General features: G+C 34.7%; 1 protein-coding gene across 1 annotated transcript in view; it reads left to right on the top strand.

Moving 5' to 3' along the window:
- Window positions 1-23,483, top strand: part of LOC127878514 (deleted in malignant brain tumors 1 protein-like) — a 68,145-nt gene that overhangs the window by 10,046 nt on the left and 34,616 nt on the right. The window contains exons 4-22 of the mRNA XM_052425046.1: window positions 124-251; window positions 433-622; window positions 1,333-1,491; window positions 2,875-3,020; window positions 4,223-4,309; window positions 5,305-5,491; window positions 5,788-5,934; window positions 6,544-6,681; window positions 9,428-9,581; window positions 9,951-10,114; window positions 10,409-10,573; window positions 12,564-12,731; window positions 13,185-13,328; window positions 15,259-15,444; window positions 16,743-16,880; window positions 17,731-17,964; window positions 18,243-18,425; window positions 19,397-19,531; window positions 21,042-21,266. Coding sequence (XP_052281006.1) covers window positions 124-251; window positions 433-622; window positions 1,333-1,491; window positions 2,875-3,020; window positions 4,223-4,309; window positions 5,305-5,491; window positions 5,788-5,934; window positions 6,544-6,681; window positions 9,428-9,581; window positions 9,951-10,114; window positions 10,409-10,573; window positions 12,564-12,731; window positions 13,185-13,328; window positions 15,259-15,444; window positions 16,743-16,880; window positions 17,731-17,964; window positions 18,243-18,425; window positions 19,397-19,531; window positions 21,042-21,266 — 3,078 coding nt within the window. The remainder of the gene's footprint in view (window positions 1-123; window positions 252-432; window positions 623-1,332; window positions 1,492-2,874; window positions 3,021-4,222; window positions 4,310-5,304; window positions 5,492-5,787; window positions 5,935-6,543; window positions 6,682-9,427; window positions 9,582-9,950; window positions 10,115-10,408; window positions 10,574-12,563; window positions 12,732-13,184; window positions 13,329-15,258; window positions 15,445-16,742; window positions 16,881-17,730; window positions 17,965-18,242; window positions 18,426-19,396; window positions 19,532-21,041; window positions 21,267-23,483) is intronic.

Raw genomic sequence — 23,483 nt, 5'->3', positions numbered from 1 at the left:
CAACCATTGGCTGAGGTTGATAGATGTAAGTGTACTTGATTGGATGCCATCATGTACATGGAATTTAAAATATTCAGTGAAAAACAGTTAGCATATTGAACTACACTTCCAATCATATTTAAGCTTTTGCTGTACGTCTGGACAATGGTTCAGACACCAACCGTTACTGGGGAGAGGTAAATGTGCGTCACGACGGTGTGTGGGGACAGGTGTGCGCCATGGGAGACAACTGGAACGACAAGGCAGCCACTGTAAGTACCATGGACTCATCTTAATAAATTAAATAGGACATTTTCAAACAGAAAATAATGTTCCTTTATAAAAAGGTTATTCGACTGGATTGATTTATGGAACTTTCCGAACAAATATTAAAAAGAAATATATATTTTTCTTGACGTATATAATGATTTCCATCTCTTTCTCCCGTTAAAGGTTGTGTGCAAACAACTGAAATTCAAAGCTGGGAAGGCGTACGGGACAGTCAATGAAACGCTGACACTACACTGGATAATGGACATGAACTGCACTGGGTCAGAGTCCAGCCTCCAGGAATGTGCCAAGCCACCCTGGGGAAAGCCCTCTCGTTCGTGTAAACCGGCGTATGCTCTGTGCTATAACAAAGGTAACTAGCTAATTGGCATTGGGATTTAAGCATTGAATCAACAGTTTTAACCAATAATTATTTGTAGGAGGGAAGAGAGGGAAGAGAAACTTAATTTGAAAAAAATTCTGATTAAAAAGAGTAGGTCACAAAATGCAGTCTCGCCTAACATAACAATAAAATGTAAAATAGTAAAAGGAAGTATTGGAAATATGTTTAAATTACTTTCCTATACACAAGGCCACAGTACTAAGTTGTAGAATTTCAGTGGTGACATAGTTATTGCATAAATCAATAAACAAGTCAAATAAGGTAATGAATTATACAAGGTATACGACATAGTTTAGCTTTCCGGAGTAAATAAAAATGCATGTATCACCTATAGGCATTTTATATCTTTTTTCCTTAATTCTTTATTTCAGAGATACAATCTGTTAACAAGTATGATTATGAAATATGCTTGTATTTAGTATGTAAACTTACAATTTACTTTAACCTGTTTTATATTTCAATAAGTGAAGTGTTAAAAGATTAAGTGTTTGAATATATATTTCACATATATTGTCTCTTTTTGATTTTGCCCTTTAACACTCGTTAATACCATTTTTGAAATACTTTTCTTTTAAAACTACTAAATGCATGCTTGTATTTATCATTGGTTTGTTTTTCTCTATAAAATAACTCAATAATACATAATTAGTTTGTATCACACGATATTTGTTGTTTTCCAGAGGTGTCCGTGCACCTAAGAGGGGGTGGAGACTACTACGGGCGTGTAGAGATCACCAATGATGGTCACACGGGCACCATTTGTGACAAGGCCTGGTCCTTCAGTGAAGCCAGGGTCGTCTGCAAACAGCTCGGGTATGCTGACGGGGACCCTGTTACAGGTGAGAGTCAGTTTTTAACCCTTTATTGATTAGAAACGCATTTTGACACTTTTGTTTTTCCTTTCAAAATCAAATTAAAGTAAGACCTTTTTAATAGATTCAAGTTTGAAAGGGTTCATTTTCAACTCTAAGAAAATGATAAGCAGCAAACAGCATAAAAACCTGAACTGACTGCAGGTAATTTGCAGACTGTTCTGGTTTTAGGCCAGTTGCATAAAGCCATTTTTTTCTTTGCTTCTGATTGGGAAAGAGTTTAATACAATATATTTGTTGTATTTAAGGTATGTTTTGTTTAAATCCTAAATAAGCTTTTATTTTATCCTTAATTTAACCAATTTCAAGCCGGAAATCTTTTTTTCAAATTTAGACCTTTATGAAACTTCTTTGTTACTTAGGTCTGCGTGGACTGGCTTATTTTTTGCTTAACATGTTATGCAACTTAAAACATAGTCTGTGCATGTGTACATTATAGAGTTTCTAATTAAGAATACAAGCAATTCTCTGATATTTTTTCAGGATTTATTCTCATAATGACCACCCATAATATACAGTTTTATATATATTGACAATTTAACTGACTTAGCATGCGAATTAAGAATAGGAAAATTATTTACATATGTTTATTGATATTAATACAGATATCGGACCCTTGAACAGCATACTTAGGAGATGATGAACAACTAGATGTAGATATGATATAAACAAGTAGTTTGTTTTGATTGATTCCATATTGTGAAATATCATGTTTATCATGGACTTCATCTAAAATGCAACATGAAATACATGCATAATTGTATTGTTGTTGTTTTTTAATTTATATAATTATGCTGATTAGAATCACCTGTGGTTGTGGATGAGCAACTGGGTAATATTTAGAAACAAAATGATTGATAAGCATTCCGGTTCATCTTCGGGGTGATTATTAAATATCATTGATAATGTAATTAATACAAAGTTTTTTCATGATGTAGACATTTTATCCATGCTCAGATTTTTATTTTTGAAGGGATGCAATTTGTATCAATAGCTTAAACAAGACTGTGCAGATTGTCCTTATTGCCTTTTACAAAACAAAAGTTCATATTTATTGACATTTTTCTTTTTATGTTTATATCTATATATATATATATATATATATATATATATATATATATATATATATATATATATATATATATATATACAGTTTAGATTATGATTTATTTGTTTAAATTATAATTTGCATATGCCCTGGTTAACATTGAAACAATATCTTATGGTTTGGTCTTGCTTTGCTAAATGGAATAGTTTTATAAGTATATATTGTATGCATTTTCATGTAAATAATGTGTATGGCATGGTAACAAATTTGATGTTTTTAACACTGCAAATACCCTATTATAGGCTCTTTCTATGGAAAAGGGACTGGCCCTGTGATGATGAATGGTATGGGTTGCTATGGTTACGAGTCCAACATCGTCCACTGCAGAAACAAGGGTTGGATGTCATATCAGGGGACTTCCTGTGACGCCCATTACAACGATGCCTCAGTGATATGCCACAAAAATGGTAGTTACGGATTTGGTAAAAATGCCATCTTGTTGTATCTTGGCTGTTATACTCTCTGAAACCATTACATTTTTGTATGATGATACTTCAAATGGATTGAATAACAGTCATTTCATTTTTTTTTTAAATATTAAACAATTATTTAATCATAGGTTTGTTTCATGGTCAAACAAATAAGCACATGATTTTGTAAGTTTTGTTTATACTATAATTAAGTGAAGTAATTGCCCATAGACATTCACATTCCCGATTTCATGTATGATCACGGCACAATAATTTCTTATGACAACTACAACTAAATACTGTAATTACATTAAATATTTAACGACTGATTATTGTAATTCCTCTATCGTTTATCTCAGCTTTCACATCGTCAACCTTATTTGAGATGTTTTATCAAGTCAGAAAACTCATACAAAACTCAATATAGAGAATGTGAACGGGGTTATATTTGAAAATATAATGCTAGACTGGCTGAGTTTAGCCTTAATTTGGGCAACATATGGCAAAAACATCACCAATTGGTTTGCTTTATTTCATCAGTAAAAATACTTATAAATTAAGCAAGCCTTAGTATATTTTACTTACATTATAAAGCTTTAGTATATAATAAAAGATAAGATTCTTATATAATTCTGTTTGACATTCATACATGCTTTTAGATGGCTGATTGAAATAAATATGAGACATGTAAATGAAGGATAATACTGAAGAAAAAATATTGAAAACGTATTAATGAGTCATCCATATGAAATTATGTTCTGAATTGCAAATCTTATCATGGACGTTTAGTGTAATTAATTCCATGTTGAAAGAAACAATAAGCTGCTGTTAATAGGTCATTAAGTTGCACCGTACATCAATTTTATGAATTATATCAAGCAGGACTTAATAACAAGTATAAAAATGTATGTAACTATCAGAATTATCTGCCCCTGTTTTCAGTGTATATATATCCATCAAAAAGCTATTTCATATATTTGTTTCATTGTAACATTTAAACGTTAAGTGTAATATTACAAGTATCTGCTTTTTTATCAGCTCTCAACATGAGATCAATTTTTATACTCAAAGTTATGGGTTTTTCAGTTATATTGAAAAAAGTAAATTACATTATTTCATTATCCCCCCCTTTTTAGTGCGTTTATCTAGGGGAGAACATTATTCTCACGGTGTTGTACAGATAATGGAGGAAGACTGGTCGGTGTTGTGCGGCGAAGGATTCGGCAACAAGGAGGCTCAGAGAGTTTGCTACGAACTCGGCTTTCAGGTGACTCCATTGTTTAAGCCTTGTTCTGGGAAAACTGGGCTTCATGCATTGTGTGTGAAGTGTTGTCCAAGATGTGCAGTCTGCTAATCTGGGATGACACTTGACACTCATGCTATCAGCCCCGTTTTCCCAGGGCAGAGCACCTATTTATTTCTGATGCATGGCTATCAAACCTCTACTGAACTAGCTCAGAGTGACAGACACATCGATAACCTGATAATCATTTAAAGCGAGATTATACGATTTTGTCAAATATTTATTAATTTATATAAAATGTGTAAAAAAACCTTATTAAACATTTATTTCAATATAAATTACAATAAAAAGTTAAGAAGAACATGTGTCGAAAATGCGAAATAAGCCAGATATTTAATTCTTAAATCGAAAATGTCATGCATGTACGATGTGAATCTAAATTTAGTCTAACGGTTCATTTTAAATTCATTCAACGATATCTATTCATACGACACACGAACACTAACTAAAAAACGAATGCTTCGGTTATTGTAGTAAAATATGTACATAATATCTTCTTCACAATCTGCTCGGGGCGCTTATTTGTCTTTGCTGCATTTTATGAAATTCGTCTTCAATGTATAATTTTCCTTTACTATGTTGTGTTATTGTAACATATTTTATCAATATATTACAACTTAACACACATACAAAATCGTATAATCTCGCTTTAAAATTAAACATGATATGCCACACATTTGCATTTGAAATGAGAATGCTACTTTTATTATGCTGCCCTTTGGATTGATACTAAACTGGATTTCCGCAAATAAGAGAATTCCTCGAAACGAAAAAAATCCATAAAAGCTGAAAGTGTTGTCAGTCACCAGGTTAATCTGTGCAACAATTTATGCACATACGTTAGCCCCATTTTCCAGATTCAGACTCATATAAATGTTTATTGTGAAATAAACAAGAATTTGTAAATTTTAAAATATTTAACCACAATTTTGATATTGATGTCTTTTACTGGTTTGCAGAATGGAAAAGCGCTCGCAATGGGTTCGTTTGGTAAATTTTACGGAAAGTATGTTCGCCCAAACGTGACATGTGTTGGAAATGAGTCCAGCATTCTCAACTGCACATATGACAAGTTCCGCGCTTGCCAGAAAGACGCTTTTCTTGGATATGCTGTTGTGTTATGTTTTAATGGAACACTGAATAAGGGTGAGTTGTAAGATGGTTCCATTTTTGTAAACACATGTATTTTCATGTACTTTGTCGTTTTTTTTATATTATTATGTCACACACATGAGACTTGCTTGATGTGAACGCACGACATAATAATTTATTTTTAAAAGTGTTTTTGAAAGTAATTACACTAAAAAAGTAGTTGTTTATCTCATACATAACGGCTTTATTAATTATTGCCAGTTTCTTTTCACAAAAATCGAGGATGACACTACGCTAATGATTTTAGCCCCATTTCCCCAAGGTATTGCTTATTTGTGTTATCCGTTCAGAGCCTAAGCTGAAGTTAGTGGGCAGTGAAGGTACGGACATGGCCAACCAGACAGGCCGTGTGGTGATCCAGCAGTACGGGATCTGGGGCCGCGTGTGTCCCAACGCCTGGGATGACAAGGACGCTGACGTCGTGTGTCGACACCTCGGTTATCTGGGCGGAGTGGCATACAAGTATACATCATCAGGTCCATGTTAATGTTTCACTGTCATTTTGGAGTGAAAGAAACCATAATTATTTGTTCTTTAAGTCTTTAGATTATTTGTGGTCATTTTTTAAGCACTGGCCATGGCGAAATAAAGTAAAACATAATTTGTATGGGCCGAATATGGTTCAATTACTGGTTCAATTAAAAATGAAACTTTCTATTTTTGTAAATTATTTTCTAATTTATCATTTTGTGGGTCTCATTAAAAGCAAGAGGATAACTCATGAACAGATTGAATGCATGTAAAGGCTGTGTTGGGCTTTGCTGGCCTCATTTTGGCATGTTGTAGCTTAATAAATATTCAACTCAAGGGTAAAAACTTTTTTAAATGTCTATCATATCCATTTTTAGCTGTAAGCTTTTTCTCTTTTAACCCACATATTTTAAGCTATCACTATAAACAGCACCAAAACAGTGGCCATTATTTATTTACTAAAAACATAATAATTTTACATTTTAAACATCGGTTGGGTATATTTTAAATGGTGTGCTACAAATAATCCAATAGATTGTGTTTTCTTTTTATTCATTGACATGTCTACATTGCAGGCTATGGTCCCTACATGATGGGGATGGTTGGTTGTCATGGTAATGAGTCTACACTGTTTGACTGCCCTGTGAGTCCCGGACTGTGTGACATTCAGATTTTCTCTGGGGATGCAGGCGTGCTGTGCTACACTGTCAAGAGTAGGTTTAGCCGTTGATCGTATTTGAGCCTCATCCGTGGGAAACTTGGCTTAATGCATGTGTGTGTCAAGTGATGTGCCAGATTAGTCTGTGTAGTCTGAACATGCTAATCATAGACAACACTTTCTGCCTTCACTGTTTTTTTCATTTAGAGGATACATTGAAATGAAAAATTCATAAAAGGGCAAAAGTGTCGACCCTGATTAGCCTGTGCTAACCACAGAGGCTAATCTTGGAAAGCGCTTATTGCATATGCAAAAAAAACAGTTTTCTAAGAACGCGGTATGTATTTTCTTTCCAGTCGCCCCTTAACATTAATTTCAAATGCTAAATAAAAAAAAATTACATCACCTTGTAAGGAAAACCTGCTTTTAATTATTTAAGGTAGTAACATGCGGAGAATGTATAATTCCATATTAGTTTTATAATAATATCTAGTCATACCCGTAGCCAGGGGGGGGGGGGGGGTTCGTTGGGTGCGTTCGCACCCAATCTTTTTTGACAAGTAAAAAAAATTGTACTATAAGTTGCACCCAACTTTATTTGACGCAAAAACGATTGTTTATTTTTCCAGGAACCCGGTGAGTTTTCGTATTTAAGCGTTAAAACAATGTTTTCAATATGCAACCAACAGGTCACCATATAATTCATATCTCGATTAAGTCATTTCCAAGATAGCGCATGATTTTTATTTACAATTTTTAACCGTAGAATTGTTGAAATCAACAGAAGGGTTGACAGCAAAATTTGAGAAGATCTAAGAAGCCGGTCCGCGCAAAATGGAATTTGAATCTTTGTTATAAATTGATATTTGTTTTCTGTATAATGAAAAATTACTGACCTAGCACCCTAATCCGTATAAAATCGATACTTATTTATGGATATTTGATACTGAATGATTGTTTTTTAACTTTTGTCATCGTTATAAATGTCTATTAAAGCCATAACTTTAATAGATATCATAACAAAATGATGAAGCCTACTTATTGTGGGTTGAAATCCCAATCCACTAACCTTTTTCGACAATTATCTAAATGGCTTGAAAAACAATTTGATTTACTTGATTAAATAATCTTATGAAAATGAAAATACATTTAAGATGATTATTAACGGAATGTTATGTTAGCTTCCGAAAATGACTGAAATCAAAGGACACCCTTTGACTATTGCTGAAGACTAATGAGTCACTGGTTAATAACTTTGCATTATACCACGATTTATAACAATTAAACATTGTGCACAGCATTTCCAACAGACTGCGTTGTCTTTTTGTTATATCCCCGTACAACCATTTTCGGATCCACTAAAAGGTTTTCCAGCAACACAATTATCAGCTATTTTCAAGACAGGATAATTTTTGTGTGAATGACAAGAAAACAAATCCATTCTACAAAGCAATGTAGCTTTTTTGTAGTTTACCAACACTTAATGGCGTGTGTTCTGCTCAACATACATAACTTTCCACAATGTTTTAATTATGTCAAATTTGACACTAGGCATGTCCTACTCTTAATGAAGCCTTAAGTGTTATATGTTTCTGAAATTCGTTAAGAAAATGATAACTAATTTGTTAAAAATTGTTTACAAAAAATATTAAAGTTACCAGTTGTACCATTTTGATTTCTGTTTAGTATTGATGCATATAAGAGAAAACCCAGTTTTGTTCATCAGTGTTTGTTGTACAATACAATATAAGCACGTTTAGAGTAATGCTATGTCTCTGGTACTATCCAATATAGCAAACAAACAATCTTTTTGACAAAAAAAGTCAAATATTTCCATTTAATTTGCTCGATTTATGAATGGTAGAATGTTGGAGTGGTAAAACACACCAATTTTATCTTAGATTTCTAGATTCCAATAAATAATGATATTTTATACCGTTCTTATTGTTGGTTTAACATTTTATAAATGTGTTGTTGCTTATGTAAACAAAGTGTGTGCGCGCATACTAGTGTCGGGTTAAACACCGTATAAAATGATGTATATCCGTGACTGATAAAAAAAGGTGGTTATTGAAAAACGTGGTGGGGAATACATGTATGTTATATCATATTCATGTCAATCAGTCACTGAGTATGGTCAATGAAAGTGAAATTTCATATAAAAATACTCTATAACTTTAGTCTCTAAAATGTATACAGTCAAAAATTGACCAGAATGCAGGAGTGTACGTTTCATTATCGAAATTTTCTAGGGGGAGGACCTCCAAAGCCCCCGATTGCAGGATGGGGACATCCTCTCCCGCACCCCCCCCCCCCTTCGCCGGCAAAAATTCGCACCCCCTTTTCAAAACCCTGGCTACGGGCCTGTATCTAGTCAATAGAATACATGTTGGGATATTCAATGACTACCCATACATTAGTTGGCTTTAAATTTAGATAAGTTTATTAATGAAGTCTTACAAAAACGTTATTATGAGTTATGTTACATATATATGTGAAAATATTTCCAATTATAGAATATAAACTTTGGAGCCCAAATTTAAGTAGTGTTTTTGTTGTTGAATCATCATTTAGAATCATGACTTCACAATGAAATACAAAACTTAAAAAAGTTGTTTTTTCATGATAGACTTGTGTGTATCTAAATTATATAGGATTCTGTTCAACTTGTCAAACATTGTGTTTTCTACACATGTCATTAATTTTATTCTTAACTCATGTCATTCTGAAATGGTTTGCCGTTGACTTTTGAGTTATTTTCATCTCATGTTATTCTCAATCATTGGCCATTATTATTTCAGAGCCAGCGTTGCGCCTGGTTGGTTTAGCCAACACAGGTAACCTGGAGATCATACTGGACACCTTCACAGGCACCATCTGTGACTTTGGCTGGTCCCACTACGATGCCAGTGTTGCCTGCAAACAGCTGGGCTTCCAGGATGGGGAACCAAGAAGGTGGGATTATAAAAAGCCAGTCTCTGGGAAAACCAGGCTTAATGCATGTGGGTAAATTATGGTCCCAAATTTTCCAGTGCAGTTGCCACATGCTAATTAGAGACAACTTTTTCCACTTGTATGGATTTTTTAGTTTTTAAGACGTATCTTCTAAATAAAAGTGCATTCTGGACAAAAATTGTAGTCCCATATTAGCCTTTACAAACTGTTTACATGCATATGAATTACATTTTTTAACTAAAAACTGATTTTTGAAGGCATTTTAATTTTTAAGTTAGACATCACAAATAATTGAGGTAAATTGTTCTACTGCTACATTCTTTATTTTTTCATAAGAACTTTTCAGGTGATGCATGTAATACAATTCAGTTCCTTCTTCTCATCGACGGGGACAACGGTTGTCATGTCATCAATGGATTGCTATGGAGGAGAGAGCTCAATATTCATGTGTCAAAACCCCGGCTGGCAGACAAACATCAACGAAAAATGCTATGAGGCAAACAGAATTGCTGGTGTCTTCTGCTACAACCATGGTGAGACACTTGTTTTGCACTAAATTTATTAATGTTTTTGTTCCATAACCTTTATTGTTATTTGATATTCATAATGTCTATAGACATCAGTGTATTTACAAACAATAAGTTCAATAACCACCGATTTCCTTAAAGTAGGATTTTAGTTCATATTTTATTCAGGTCAACGTGTCCATTATGCCCCCTTTTTAGTCCTATTTTATAAATGAAGCATTAAGATATGTGACAGCTTACTCTGGTGTGTAGGGGCTGGGTGGCAAAGAAGTTTCCAACCATTATGTTCTTGCCATCTAGTACGTATATCCGGTGGGCAAGCTGACGAGAACACAACAGCAGGAAAAGTGGAGATGTATCACCATGGAAACTGGGTCACAGTTTGCGCCGACGGTTTTAACGCCACTGATGCCAGCCTGGTGTGCAGAGAGCTGGGTTTTCCCAACAGCAAGGCTCTTGTACCAGGTGATGTTATTGTGCCTCGAATGTAAACTCTGGCTTAATGCATGTGCCTAAAGTGTCATCGCAGGTTAGCCTGTGCATTTCGGTTTTATTGGATTTTAACAAAGAAGAGTATAAGTTTAGCCCGAGGAGTTAACTGAAGACAATTTCGTTTGACATCGAATTTATTAAACAATGACAATCGTCTACGTCGAACTACAAATTAAAGGAAAAATACATACGTTTAATAACACATCTAAATAGTGATAAATTCTGGCAAATACATATAGAACAATAGGTAATTCCAATGTCGTTAATTCGGGGAAACCATGGTAGATTTCAATCGCGAACACTGATAACATACAATAACTTTAAAGTTGAACGCATTACGAACAAAAATTAGGCATTTACAATACGCCACTTTTAAGAGCAAAGGCAATTACTTATAAACAACGAATATATACCTCTTTTGGGGCTCTACGGGGCTAATTAACGTCTGCAATGCATGGCTATCGTACGGCGCCAAAACGAGCATGCAGAAAAAGGGCAGATAACAAGAGCGCATCGGGGCCGCAGGGAAAATTAATTACCCAAAAGGACCTTATACAGCCTGGTTCCCGCCGCCAAGGTAGCGAATGCTACAGATCAACTTACAAACTACCACAATATCGCTGTCATCTCGCGCGGCGGCACTAACAAAGAGACTTCCTTTAAAAGAAAAATGCCATAAAAGCAGAAAGTGTCGTCCCTGATTAGCATATGCGGACTGTATATGTTAATCTGGGATGACATTTTTTGCAAATGAATTAAGCCTAGTTTGAGCTTAATATAAAATGAAGTGTTTGATAACTTCTTGAAGTTGCACATACTATCATGTAGTTTCTTCTCCATATTTTCAGTAAGAAACCAATTGTAAAATACCGTTTTATAATATTGGAGCTTTCAATTTCAATTGCATTTAAAGCAGATAATAACATATAGTAGAAATTCACATTTCAAACATATGATTATATTAAGCAGAACTGTGGGGTCACAACTTTTAACAACCGGGACCAATCCTTAGCTGTTACAAATTTGTGGGGATGTATGTAAGTGTATAAATATGGTTTACAAATATCGGTGCACATTCTGTAAATAATGTTAACAATATTAACAATACAAAACATGATGAAAGAAAATTTAAATTTAATTTTTAGCAAAGTATATTATACAACCTACATTTTATCTCTTTAATTTAAAGATGCCATTTTGACATATAAAGTATCCAGCTGATATATAAGGAATATAAGACTTATATTGATTGTTTGATGGGTTATCCTGAACAAAGAATTGCAACTTGTACGGTGAAAACATGATCGGAAAAACAACGAGTAGCATCATACGGGCCGCTTTATTTTTCTGTTGATAAGGATTTCACTGGATGATGAAGCCTGCTTTGGGTAAATATTTTCTACCAGTATATACGAAATAGTTAGGCCATAAAACCTCTATATAGAATAACACCATTTTGTTTTATTTTAAAGGTGCTTTTGGAAGGAAATACTACTCGGACTTTGTAACTCACTTCAACTGTACAGGGAGCGAGATTTCTATAGCCCTGTGTCCGTTCAAAGAGTCGGGTGAATGTCTTGATAAATCATCCAATTATGCCTCTGTCCTCTGCTCAAAGTACTCGATTGATAATAACGGTAAGTCTTAGCTCAAGATGTGTGTTTTCAAAAGATTTTAATATATATTTAAATGTGGTAATGTACACTGACCATATATTTAAATCATAATTATCTTTGTCGTGTCTGTTGCGTTTTTATATTCTCTTGAGTATAGTTTAACTCTGTTGAAGCCTTTTTTGCCATTTAATGGTATAAAATATTGTTGCTTTTCTAGTACTTGACTTGGAATCTTAGATTAGGGAGTCTTGTTTCACTAAAATAAATAAAACCAAATCAAAGACCAAGTTTCATAGCATGAAACGCTTACACATAAAATACAATCATAACAAACTTGTTTTTCACAGCAATCTACATCTTGCCCTTTGAATCTTTCCCTGCAACGGTGGCAATCAAGAAACATGGGATGAATGGCACAATTTGTGCGGAAGGTTGGGATAACAAAGACGCTGATGTTTTGTGTCGACAGCTTGGATATTCTGGGGGAGGCGTGTCATTTGGACCACAGTACTCAGGTCATTTTTCAGGACACCGTAACGGTTGATGTTGTTTATGTGTAAATGTTTGTTAAACACATAGAGGAATGCTTGTTATATTTAACGTATTTGTTTGTACTAACTTTCTACCAAATCTTGTTATATTTAACGTATTTGTTTGTACTAACTTTTTACCAAATCATTTTACCTTGAGTGTACGGGTATTTGAAATTCGTGAGCTTTTTGAGACATATGTTCATGTATATCTTTTATTAGATACTAAACTAGGATATTTTTGTTCGGAAGAATCCTAGGACAAAAGTATGTTTCATATTTCAGTTACAAAAAACACAGTTGTATTTTGCCCTTGATAGCCAAAACTACAGCCTTCTGTTTACATATACTGGTAGAATCTTCTGGCTTTGAGGGTTGATAATTTATGTACTTTATGTAACCTTTCTGTGTCTTTCAAAGTCTTCCTTTTGTTGCTAGGCTCCAGTACACCTATCTGGATGACCACTGTGAATTGCTACGGTAATGAAACACGTATCCAAGACTGCCGTTTTCTGGAAACCCCCACTAGTGGCTGCCTGTCTAAAAACATGGCAGCTAGGGTGTATTGTTATGAGGGCCCAGGTATTTCATTGTTTCTGGTTTTTTTCTATATTGATGCTATGAGACAAAAACAATTCAAAGACTCATTATTTTCATAACACTTGACGATGTGTGTGTTTGTTATCAAAATGTCAGTGTGCCCAAACCTTTTTTGAAACAACAGTTATGTAACGTTATTATATTCATCTTTAATGGTCGAACAAATATTACCAGGAACAAGACAGTAATGCCCAATGTTGGCATTTTTAGCTATTAATTTCCAGCTCCTTTTCAACTTCTAAGCATAGCTAGTTTTCCTCTAACTTAGCACTACTTAAAAAAATTCTTGAGCAAGAGGGGATCTGTTTTTTTTTCTTATTTATGAGGTGTCTAAGCATTGTATTGTTTTTAACTCACCTGAGCTCATGGTGAAAAATTGGGATACCATGATGTCCGTCATCCATCTGTCTGTGACTAAAGCTGTGTGTTTAAGTCAACTTTTTCTTCAAACATCATCACCTCCAGAACTGCTGGACAGTATTTGACGCAATATCACTTGAATATTCCATGGGCAGTCCTGAATGAAAATTGTTCAAATGCTTCCAGTCTGTTGATAAATCAGGTCACCGGGACTTAAGGAATTTGAAAAATGAAAACTTAAAAAAAAGAACTTCACAGAAAGTGTATGGCCTAGAGGCTGTTTGTTTTGTATGTAACATCCTTTTGAGTTTTAGAAGGATTACCATGGAGTAAAATTGGCTAGGTCCTGGTTGCAACTTAATTTTTTTCATATGCATATAGCAACATTAATAAAATCTTTTAAACCCCACGGTCCACAGGTTTGGTATTTTTTTAACGTCGTAAACAGGTCATCTACCAAGTTTGTTCAAATTATTACCCTTAGGTCAAAACTAGCCTTACCCACAGGGATCACCAGTTTATCATAGACATACATGTGGGGAAATCTTTAATCTTGTCTTAAACTGCTTCGCCTCAGGTTCTCTTTTTTTTGTTTGAAGCAGACTCTTTAAGTAACCTTTCACAAGGGGTAACTAGTTTAATGCTCTCTTATTTTGTAAAAACCTTTAAAAATAGTATCGTCGAAAGCCGCAACGCCCATGGCATTCATATTTAGTATAAATCATGACTTAGAGAACGTTTGTAAGGTTTATTCAAAACACGCAACTGGGGTCAAAGCTGACACGGCTCCAGGGGTAGCATTTTAAAATGGAGTTGCAGCATCATAACTCAAAATCTGCTTTGCTACAAGAAGGTCCATAACTTAAATATACAGATGTAGTATGATACAAATGAAAGTAATCATCTACCAAGTTTGTTAAAAATCATGTCCCTGTGGTCGAAACTGGCTTTGATCAAGGTGTCACATTTTAACAATTGATTTTATAAACATAATAACTTCAAAGGTTTTCTTCGTTCAAAGACACCGCCGTTAGGTGTAATATTATGTTTGGGACATCAGGTAGCGGTCTTCTATTGCTAAGATTGTTTAAATATTGAAGAAATGCTTAATATAGACTTACATTGTTAAAATATTATAATGCCCCTGTTGTCAAAAGGAACCACAAACCAGTGTTATTATACTACTATCATATCACTGAGCTGCAGTTTCTCAGGTACCCATCCAAAGATCCTAAAAAACCATGAAAAATACCAAAGTTAGCATACTTCGTGCATGAGTACCATCATCAATAAATAATATTCTCAAAACTTGACAATTTAAAGAGTACTCAGAGATCAAAAAGAGTGTTTCTTTAAGGGCTACCAAAATGAATTATTCTTTTTTAGTAATGTTGTAATAATGAAATTACTCAAATATCATATACATGAGTTATAGCAACAAGTGTTTGAGTGCTAGCATTGATATTTTCACGGGTAAGAAAAACAATTAAATGGTTACTGTCAAAAACACAATAAAAATTTCATTGCAATCCAACATTTTCATCCTTTGCAGGATTCGAAGTGAGGCTAGTGAATGGAAGTGCGCCGTCAAACGGTCGGGTAGAAGTTTCATACGGTGGAACATGGGGCACAATATGTGACTCGTACTGGTCAGATAGCAATGCTAGGGTGGTCTGTCGTCAGCTTGGTTTCCTAGATGGTGTGGCACAAGCAAACTCCTACTATGGAGCTGGGATGGGTAGGATGCTTTAGATGAATAACTTGAATTCCTGAGCATGATTTGCTTATTGTGAGCTATTGTGGTTTGCTGATGTCTGTTGTCTGTCTTGGTAAATCAAGGTTCGTGCCGCGTTCATTGTGTGACATCATGTTTTGCTTTTGAACACTCTTTAAAGGCCATTTTTTAAATGCAATTTTGATAAAACTTGGTCAGAATATTTATATGGAACATGTTTAAGACTAGTTTTAATCTTGGTTACCTTCGTTAAAAAACTACGTCATATGGTTAAATCTTACAAAAAAAACGTAACCACTCTAGACGCGACATTATTCACCCAGTCGTGATGAAACTGGGGGTTAAATTGTTTAATTTGACAATATCTAAGATGAGTTTGAATGTGGGTCAAATGGGTTTTAAAACTAGGTCTACAGGTCAAAGCTCTAAAAAAATTGTTACGTTTTAGAAGTCAAATGTATGATTCAGCCGTATTTAAACCTGCTCATAATAATTATCCCAATATGTAGATCAACTTAATATCTGGGTCATGTGTGTCGAAAAATAGGTCACTTAGTCAAATCATAGAAAAACTTCGTTTTAACTATAGAAGCAAAATTTACATCTGAATCTTGATTAAACTTGGTCAGAATGTTTGACTTGTAAAGTTCAAATGCAGTCAAACACTCGGTAAAAAGGTAAGATCTTAGAAAAACCTTTTAACCACTCTAAAGACTACATTTCTGACTCAGTCTTGATGAAACTGGGTACGGATGTATTCAGGCCTGGTTCAAATCTAACTAGATTAACAAGTCCATTTGGGGAAAAAAACTAGGTCACAACTCAGGTGTGCGCATAGGGCCATCATGGTTCTCTTGTTTTAATGAATTATATTTTTTGTTATTATTTGATTATTTAGTATTTGGTTTGGCTCTTGAAAAAGACTTTGCTATTGGGTTGTTGTTGTATTATAATATATTCATAAAGTGAGCTGTTTAGAAATATTTGTTGCAAAAAGAAGTTTGTTTTCCTTGTAAAACAATTGACAGTTATGCTTTCGATAAAGAAAAAAAGTCGTGCAAAAGTGCGTTATCACACAAAAGCGCAAAAGCAGCAATGTGATCAGGACCCATGCTGTCCCTTTATAAGTCATGCATGCTCATAGTCTCTGCACCGGGTATCTGATGCTGACCAGACTGCGCATGTGCAGAGGCTGGCATGGAGGTAAGCTACCCGCATATGGCATCATACCTATTTTCCCATGATACAGGGCAATTAAAATCTTGTTAGGGCAATTAAAGTCTTGTTACTTGTATGAGCAGGTCCATCATGGCTTTACTACGTACAATGTGATGGGGATGAGAAGTCAATATGGTCCTGCACAAATAGCGGCTTTAATGTGAGCCACACTCCATGTCGCAATCACCAACATGACGCCAGCGTGTATTGTACTGATAGAGGTATGAACAGTGTTGTCCTATATGATATCATGCATAGTTCTCAACTATGATAACCCAAGTAACAGAGAGGTGTGATTTCACCTCAGAGTTAATTTTTGTTAAAGCCTAGGATTTTAAGAAGCTATTTAAATAGTAGTTGAAAAGAAATATCAAAATTGCAATAATTTCATAAGAATAATATTGAAACAATTTGAAACAATAATGGTTTACACAATCATAAAAATTTGAACAATGTCTTTCATGAACTTACCAAATAATTGTGTCTTAGAAAATGTCTTAGTTCTTCCATCCATTACTACCTGTTTTATATTGCTTAATTCCTCTCTTGTTAAATGTCCCATGGAACAGAACTCACATATGCATCCTAGATGCTTTCCGTTTAATCCATGAAACATATCATCATTGTTTTAAATGCACACGAATGTCATGCAGTATATTCTGAACCAATACATATGCTTAAACTTAATGATAATATAATAACTATAAAATAGAACTATTTGGGTGTAAGATGCTTAACCCTTTCCCACTTAGAAGCAAAAAGAAAATGGCTATGTGCAAACAGCATAAAACCAGAACAGCCTGCGAATAAATCGCATTCTGTCAAGGTTGTATGCTTTTTTCTGATAAACAGTATTGAAGGGTTGGAAATGAATCCTTTAAAACACGAATTTATTAAAAAAGGTCTTTAATTAAATTTTACTTTCTAAGGGACTACAAATGCGTGAATATACGTATCTTAGTTGTAAAGGGTTAAAAAGGAAATTGTGTTTGCCAGTGAGACTGGAGCCTAACGTAAGCTATGGAGCAGTGCATATATGGAACAGAGAAGCATACAGACTCGTGTGTGCAGACGGCTTTGATGACCTTGCAGCCAAGGTCGTATGCATGTCGGCAGGATTCCAAAATGGAATCAGCGTTTGTTGTTCTGCCTTCGGAGAAATGAAGTATGACATTGGTTACCGCAACGTCCGATGCATTGGAAACGAAATGTCCATACTGGACTGCAGCTATGTGGACGATAATACTGGCTGCTCTAGCGGGAAGTATGCTTCTGTGGCTTGTTCTGATCTACCTGCCAATGGAGGTGAGATTCTACATGTTAGTAGTAGAGGCTTTAATTTTTGGTTAAATGCGGTTTAATAAACATAGTAGGAAAAAGTTTGGCGGAATATGTACATGGAATACTTTAGCAAAAGACGTGTTTTCTTGATTGAGTGACACTTAAATTAAGCTGTTTTGGAAAACAAATATAACAACCATTCTAAAAGAACAAAGTTAATTTGAATGCTATTTCTACCGTTCAACCTGACCACGCCATTTACATATCACACTCCAAATGTCAAAAACATATTTCTGTTATAGAATATTCACTCAAACTAAAAAGATACAACCGCGGGACTATTTCCATCCGCTATTTCGACATCTGGGGCTACATATGCGCTGATGGTTTTGATGATGCAGAGGCCACTGTCATTTGCAGAGAGATGGGCTTCCAGGGTGGATTCTCCTACTTTGAAGTGAAATATGATAGCTCAAAAACACTTGGTGAGTAAAGCAAATTAATTTGAGCCTGGTTCTGGGAACACATGGCTAACCAGTCAGCAATATAACTTTATTTTTACTTTAATATAGAAAATCTTAGCGTAGAAACGCTGGGTGTGCGCTGGAGTTTGTACCTTGATGATGAAATGTGATGGCCTTAAATTGCTGGGTGTGCATAGTATTTTATATGTTTGCATTAAGATGAAATATGGTTGCATAAAAGCGCTGGGTGTTGAATTTCAGTGGTTTTTCCCTCAACTTCATCATGCAATATGCTAACCTGCTTACCTTTTTGAATGTGTGCGAAGTATGGGAACTTCAGTTCTTCCTTTAAGATCATATATGGTATCATGGAAACACTTTTGAAGCAATTGAATTTTTATTCTTATTTCAAGGTGACATATGGTTACTATAAAAACAGTGGTCATTTGAATTTATATTCTTACAAACAAATGAATGATGGTAGCCCAAAACCACTTGCTGATAACTGCAAAACTAATGTTATTTCTAGTTCAAGATTAAATATCGTAGCCTTAAACATTTTCGTGAAAAACTGAACTTTTATATTTTCTTGAGGGGAAATGAGGTAGATGACCCATGGCACTTTGAAATGTAGCATGTATTGACCATTGTAGCAAAATATTACAATCACACTTTTTGAAATCCGGGCTGCATTTGCGCAAAGTGGCAATCTAGAAGTCCACACAGGCTTATCTGGGAGGACTATTTCTACCAAGACACAATTTTCATTCAGAGGAGACTTCCTTCAAATGAAATATTCCATACAAGCAAAAATTGTCGTCCCTGTTTAGCCTGTGTGGACTTCACAGGCAATTTTACGTTCAGTGATAGTTTTGTGGATTATTCAATTAATAATATTTTGTATGCTTAATATTATTACGGTTATTTCTGAGGATTATACTGAATATGATGATTCTATGGATAATACATGTTGTGCTATTTCTTCCTCATAGGCATACCCTGGCTGACCAACGTGAATTGTACAGGTCAGGAAGGGTCTCTGATTCGATGTGGCAACATTCGATGGGGCTCGGTAGACCAGTGCAAGTCCGGGCTGGAGCCTGCAGTGTTCTGCTACCAGAACTCAGGTAGTGATGTCCTGTACATCTGGTATAAGTCACAGAACTATTGTGCTAGGTTTTATTAAGATCTTAGATGTGGTTACATCAACACGCTTTTCTGTCTACAATATTGAAAAACACTGACCTGGCCATTGTATAAGCTTCAGTAAAAATATACTTAAATTGTGAACTGTCATGCATTTTAAAGTAGTGTGTACATGAATGGATTATATTGATTATAAAATCATTTTAAGATGCGTCTGTCAAAAGGTCATAGAAGTTTTAAATGCTTACTCAAGAGATCATCCTTAACTTGAAGTTATTGGTTAATGAAATTGTCTTATATCAAATTTGAATTTCATGTAAGAAGATTTATTGTTTTTCTTTTAGAGTTATAGATTTAGATCTTTCATAGCCATTTGGCTTAATCTCATGTGTAATGAAGAAATGCTTTGATTTTTTAGCCAATATATGCATTTTAAAATAAACCAAATATTCTATTGTTATATGAATTCTTTGGCCAGCATTGAACCAGCACTAAAGTTATGAGATTCATTCTGAAGGACCAGAATATGACGAGTTATATATCTATAAAGTTATTATATTTCTAGGGCTTTGCAATTCTGTGAGAGTTACATTCATGGCTTTGTTCCAAATGTACATGTCTGAAATTGATTTTTCTGATCTTTTATCTATGTAACATTATTATCATGATTCCTTTGCAGGGTTTAAACTGTCAATTGTACATATGATTTGTATATAAGTAACATGTATTTGTATACATTTTTATTATTTGTGCCCGATGTTTACGCACCGTTTTTTACCAGACTCCAGAAGTTGGACTTCATAATAAATGGGATTTATAAATGATGTATGATTAATCGTTATTCAATGTTGATAAACCAATGTGCAGAGTATCTATGAGCACATTATGGTATTCATGAATTTGCTTCATGCTTTACAATGCTCTGCTTAACAGGGTACACGTTATGGTTGGCAAATGGCACCAGTCCATTGTCTTGCCGCGTTGAAATTTCTTTGAACAACGAATGGAGAACCGTCTGTGGAATGTCAAAGTTTGATGACAAAGCAGCGCATGTCCTCTGTTAAGATATGTGACAAACAAGCGGTCGTTCCCTTGACAATGGATACTTTGGAGAAGGCAAGCGAAAAATCATGATTTCCTATATTCGTTGCGCTGGTAACGAGGGTTCACTGTTGAAAAGTGGAATCAAGATTGAACCTGAAGAGGCGATATACGAGAACTGGGGACGACTGAATTTTGTGTCCGCAGAACCTTCTTCAAATGCAGGACTCACGCCCAGGATGCTGCCGTCCAATGTTACAACCAAGGTATGGTTTGTTTCACATGAGATAAGGTTACTAACATTTCATTGATTGCAGGTTTAATCAAATTCTCTTACAGGGTCTTGCAACATCATCAGAGATTTGAAACACACCTGTGTCACACACAGTTTGTAGTTGAAATGCATGTCACAACAAACACAAACACATTTTTGAATATCTATTTTATCAGGTTTTAATATTAGTCTACAAAATGGCACCAATCACATGAATGGAAGAATTCAGTTCACTGTCGACGATCAAGTGGGTTCTTTCTGTGGATGGTTTGATGATGGTTATGCTAAAGTAGTATGTCGTCAGTTAAACTTTACGTCTGGTCGTGCGCTCGACAAGGGGACGTTCGGCTCTCAGGTTGTTGGTCTGCATATTTCCACCCTGAAATGCGATGGAAGCGAGCGTACGATACTCCAATGTCCCTTAATGATTTCCTGGGTGCAAGCCTCGCAACACGACTTGCCTGCTGTCATGAGTTTGCCTGGCACAGGTGGTTGGTACCGGGCTAACCACAATCCAAGGGACTGTTACCATAGCAACGAAGACGCTGCTGTTCAGTGTTACAAATCAGGTTCTCAAACTGCATACATAGCCTCCCAACAATTATTATCGAGCACCAACTTTATATTTACTTTACAAGTTCTCAAACTTAGTACATAGCCTTCCAACACTTCGCACGGAGCACAAACTTTATATTTACTTATTTCTAGTGTATTTGTAATGTCTACACAATATATGCAGGCACCTCATATCAATTTATTTTTGCCTCAGGAAAGTCATTATTTTATTACTAGAAAAGCTTTCATAGCAGATGATTGCACTCTTTTATTGGTAGGTACAGGCTATGGTGTACATGGAAGTCATTGAAAGTATTGGTAATTATAGTTCCACATCATGCACTTTTACCTGGTTGATAATCTAGTCATGAAATTATTTTATTTACTGATCAGATTTGAAAAAGAGCATTAACATAAATATCCCGTGCTTAAGGCGACCAAATTATATTTGGCAAAACAAACCCTGTAATTTGATACCTTTTATGGACATTTACTTTTTAAAATTAACTGATTATATTAAAAATAAATTTAATTTAAAGTAAATAGTTACTGGTTTGAACAATATAACGTCAGCCTACATCTGGAAACTAGCTCGAAGTGCTTCCATAAGTCCCTGGCTTTTGAATAGAGTTATATGCTATGTTCGTCCCATATTTAACATACCTTAAACCAATAGCGAGAAGAAAAAAGAAGGAATAATTATTAACATTTCCAATTCAAATGTATAATGTACAAGCTAATATTGGTAATAATTGTATTATATCTTGTGCTTTACATTGTGAAGTTATTTTTTGTGCAGTTTCTGTTCTCATTGTGGTGTGCATTTAGCCGTTAAGTCTGATTCAATACTGTTTTTTTCAAATTATTGATCATGACATTTTCAAATAAATGAGTTCATTAGTTGCTAAGTACACAACTGTTCCAACGAAAGAGTTTCATTGGTTGGTAAGTACACAGTATTCATTTATGTTGAAAAAACTTGCTATGCTTGCATTGAGCCAAATCTCTGAAGCAGGTACTATATTTTGTGCATCTTAGTTTATTCCAACCTGGTCCTTGTATTTTGTTTACAATATTAGTCTGACTCTGTCATTGACTATATTGGAACGTCTTGGAGTAAATGAACTGAAACATCCATTATATTGTAAACCATGTGCCCACACTCCACCCCGCACCGCTACACATTTTTTTCATATCTTTCATTATGGAGTCTATATGATGGGCATGTCAAACCTCTTCCCTGTGTCTGTTACATCTAGAACAAAATATTATGCTTTGTACAGGTTTTGAAGTTATGATGAAATGACGGAAACTTCTTTACACCTCACGAATTAGTGTTCATCACAATACACCAAACAAAACCACGTAGTATTTTGGGTCAACATTAGTTGCAAATATTTCATAACAAAGCTTTAATTTGGTCCTTCTTGGCAGTTATCTTGTTAAAACTTACTTCAATTTTGAGGAGACACTTGCCTTAAATCAAGATGTATGCGGTTGTTTTCAATTATTGTTTTAGTTTAATTTCATATGGCTGTAACAAATCTCAATTTTGTTTCTCTGGTTTGCATCAAAGTTAAATTCGATTGATTATTAAATAGAAAATTAATTTATTTTATATTACTAGCGTTTAATTTGACTTGTGACACTATTTTGTATATTTGTTCATTCAATTAGAGAATTTGCGAATAATTATGGAACTCAGTGGGATGTTTGCAGTTCCAAACAACAGGTAGCAACACCTGATCCTTAACATTGACTGTTTCAAGGCGATCATCCCCAGTTTCATTTATTGTGTGTGGTTGTTGTGTATTTGTTTGTCGTGTATCTACTCAGTAAATTTGTTCTGTGTCATTCCTTTTGAAAATTGTTCAATGCCATAAATAAAAAACAGAATGCTATAATATAAGGTTTTTCTCCTGCTAGTGCAGATGAAGTCTCACTTTGTTTACTGGGGTATATGGACATTTGAAAGAAATGTGAGACAATATAACATTTTCAAAACTGATAAAATTCATACTTTATTTAGCCCCTTTATACATTAAAATGTTATCATTTCAACA

This window comes from Dreissena polymorpha, chromosome 4 (assembly GCF_020536995.1).
Source record: "Dreissena polymorpha isolate Duluth1 chromosome 4, UMN_Dpol_1.0, whole genome shotgun sequence".
NCBI lineage: Eukaryota > Metazoa > Mollusca > Bivalvia > Myida > Dreissenidae > Dreissena > Dreissena polymorpha.
Note: the sequence above shows the minus strand (reverse complement) of the source record. Positions and strands in the feature narration are given on the sequence as shown.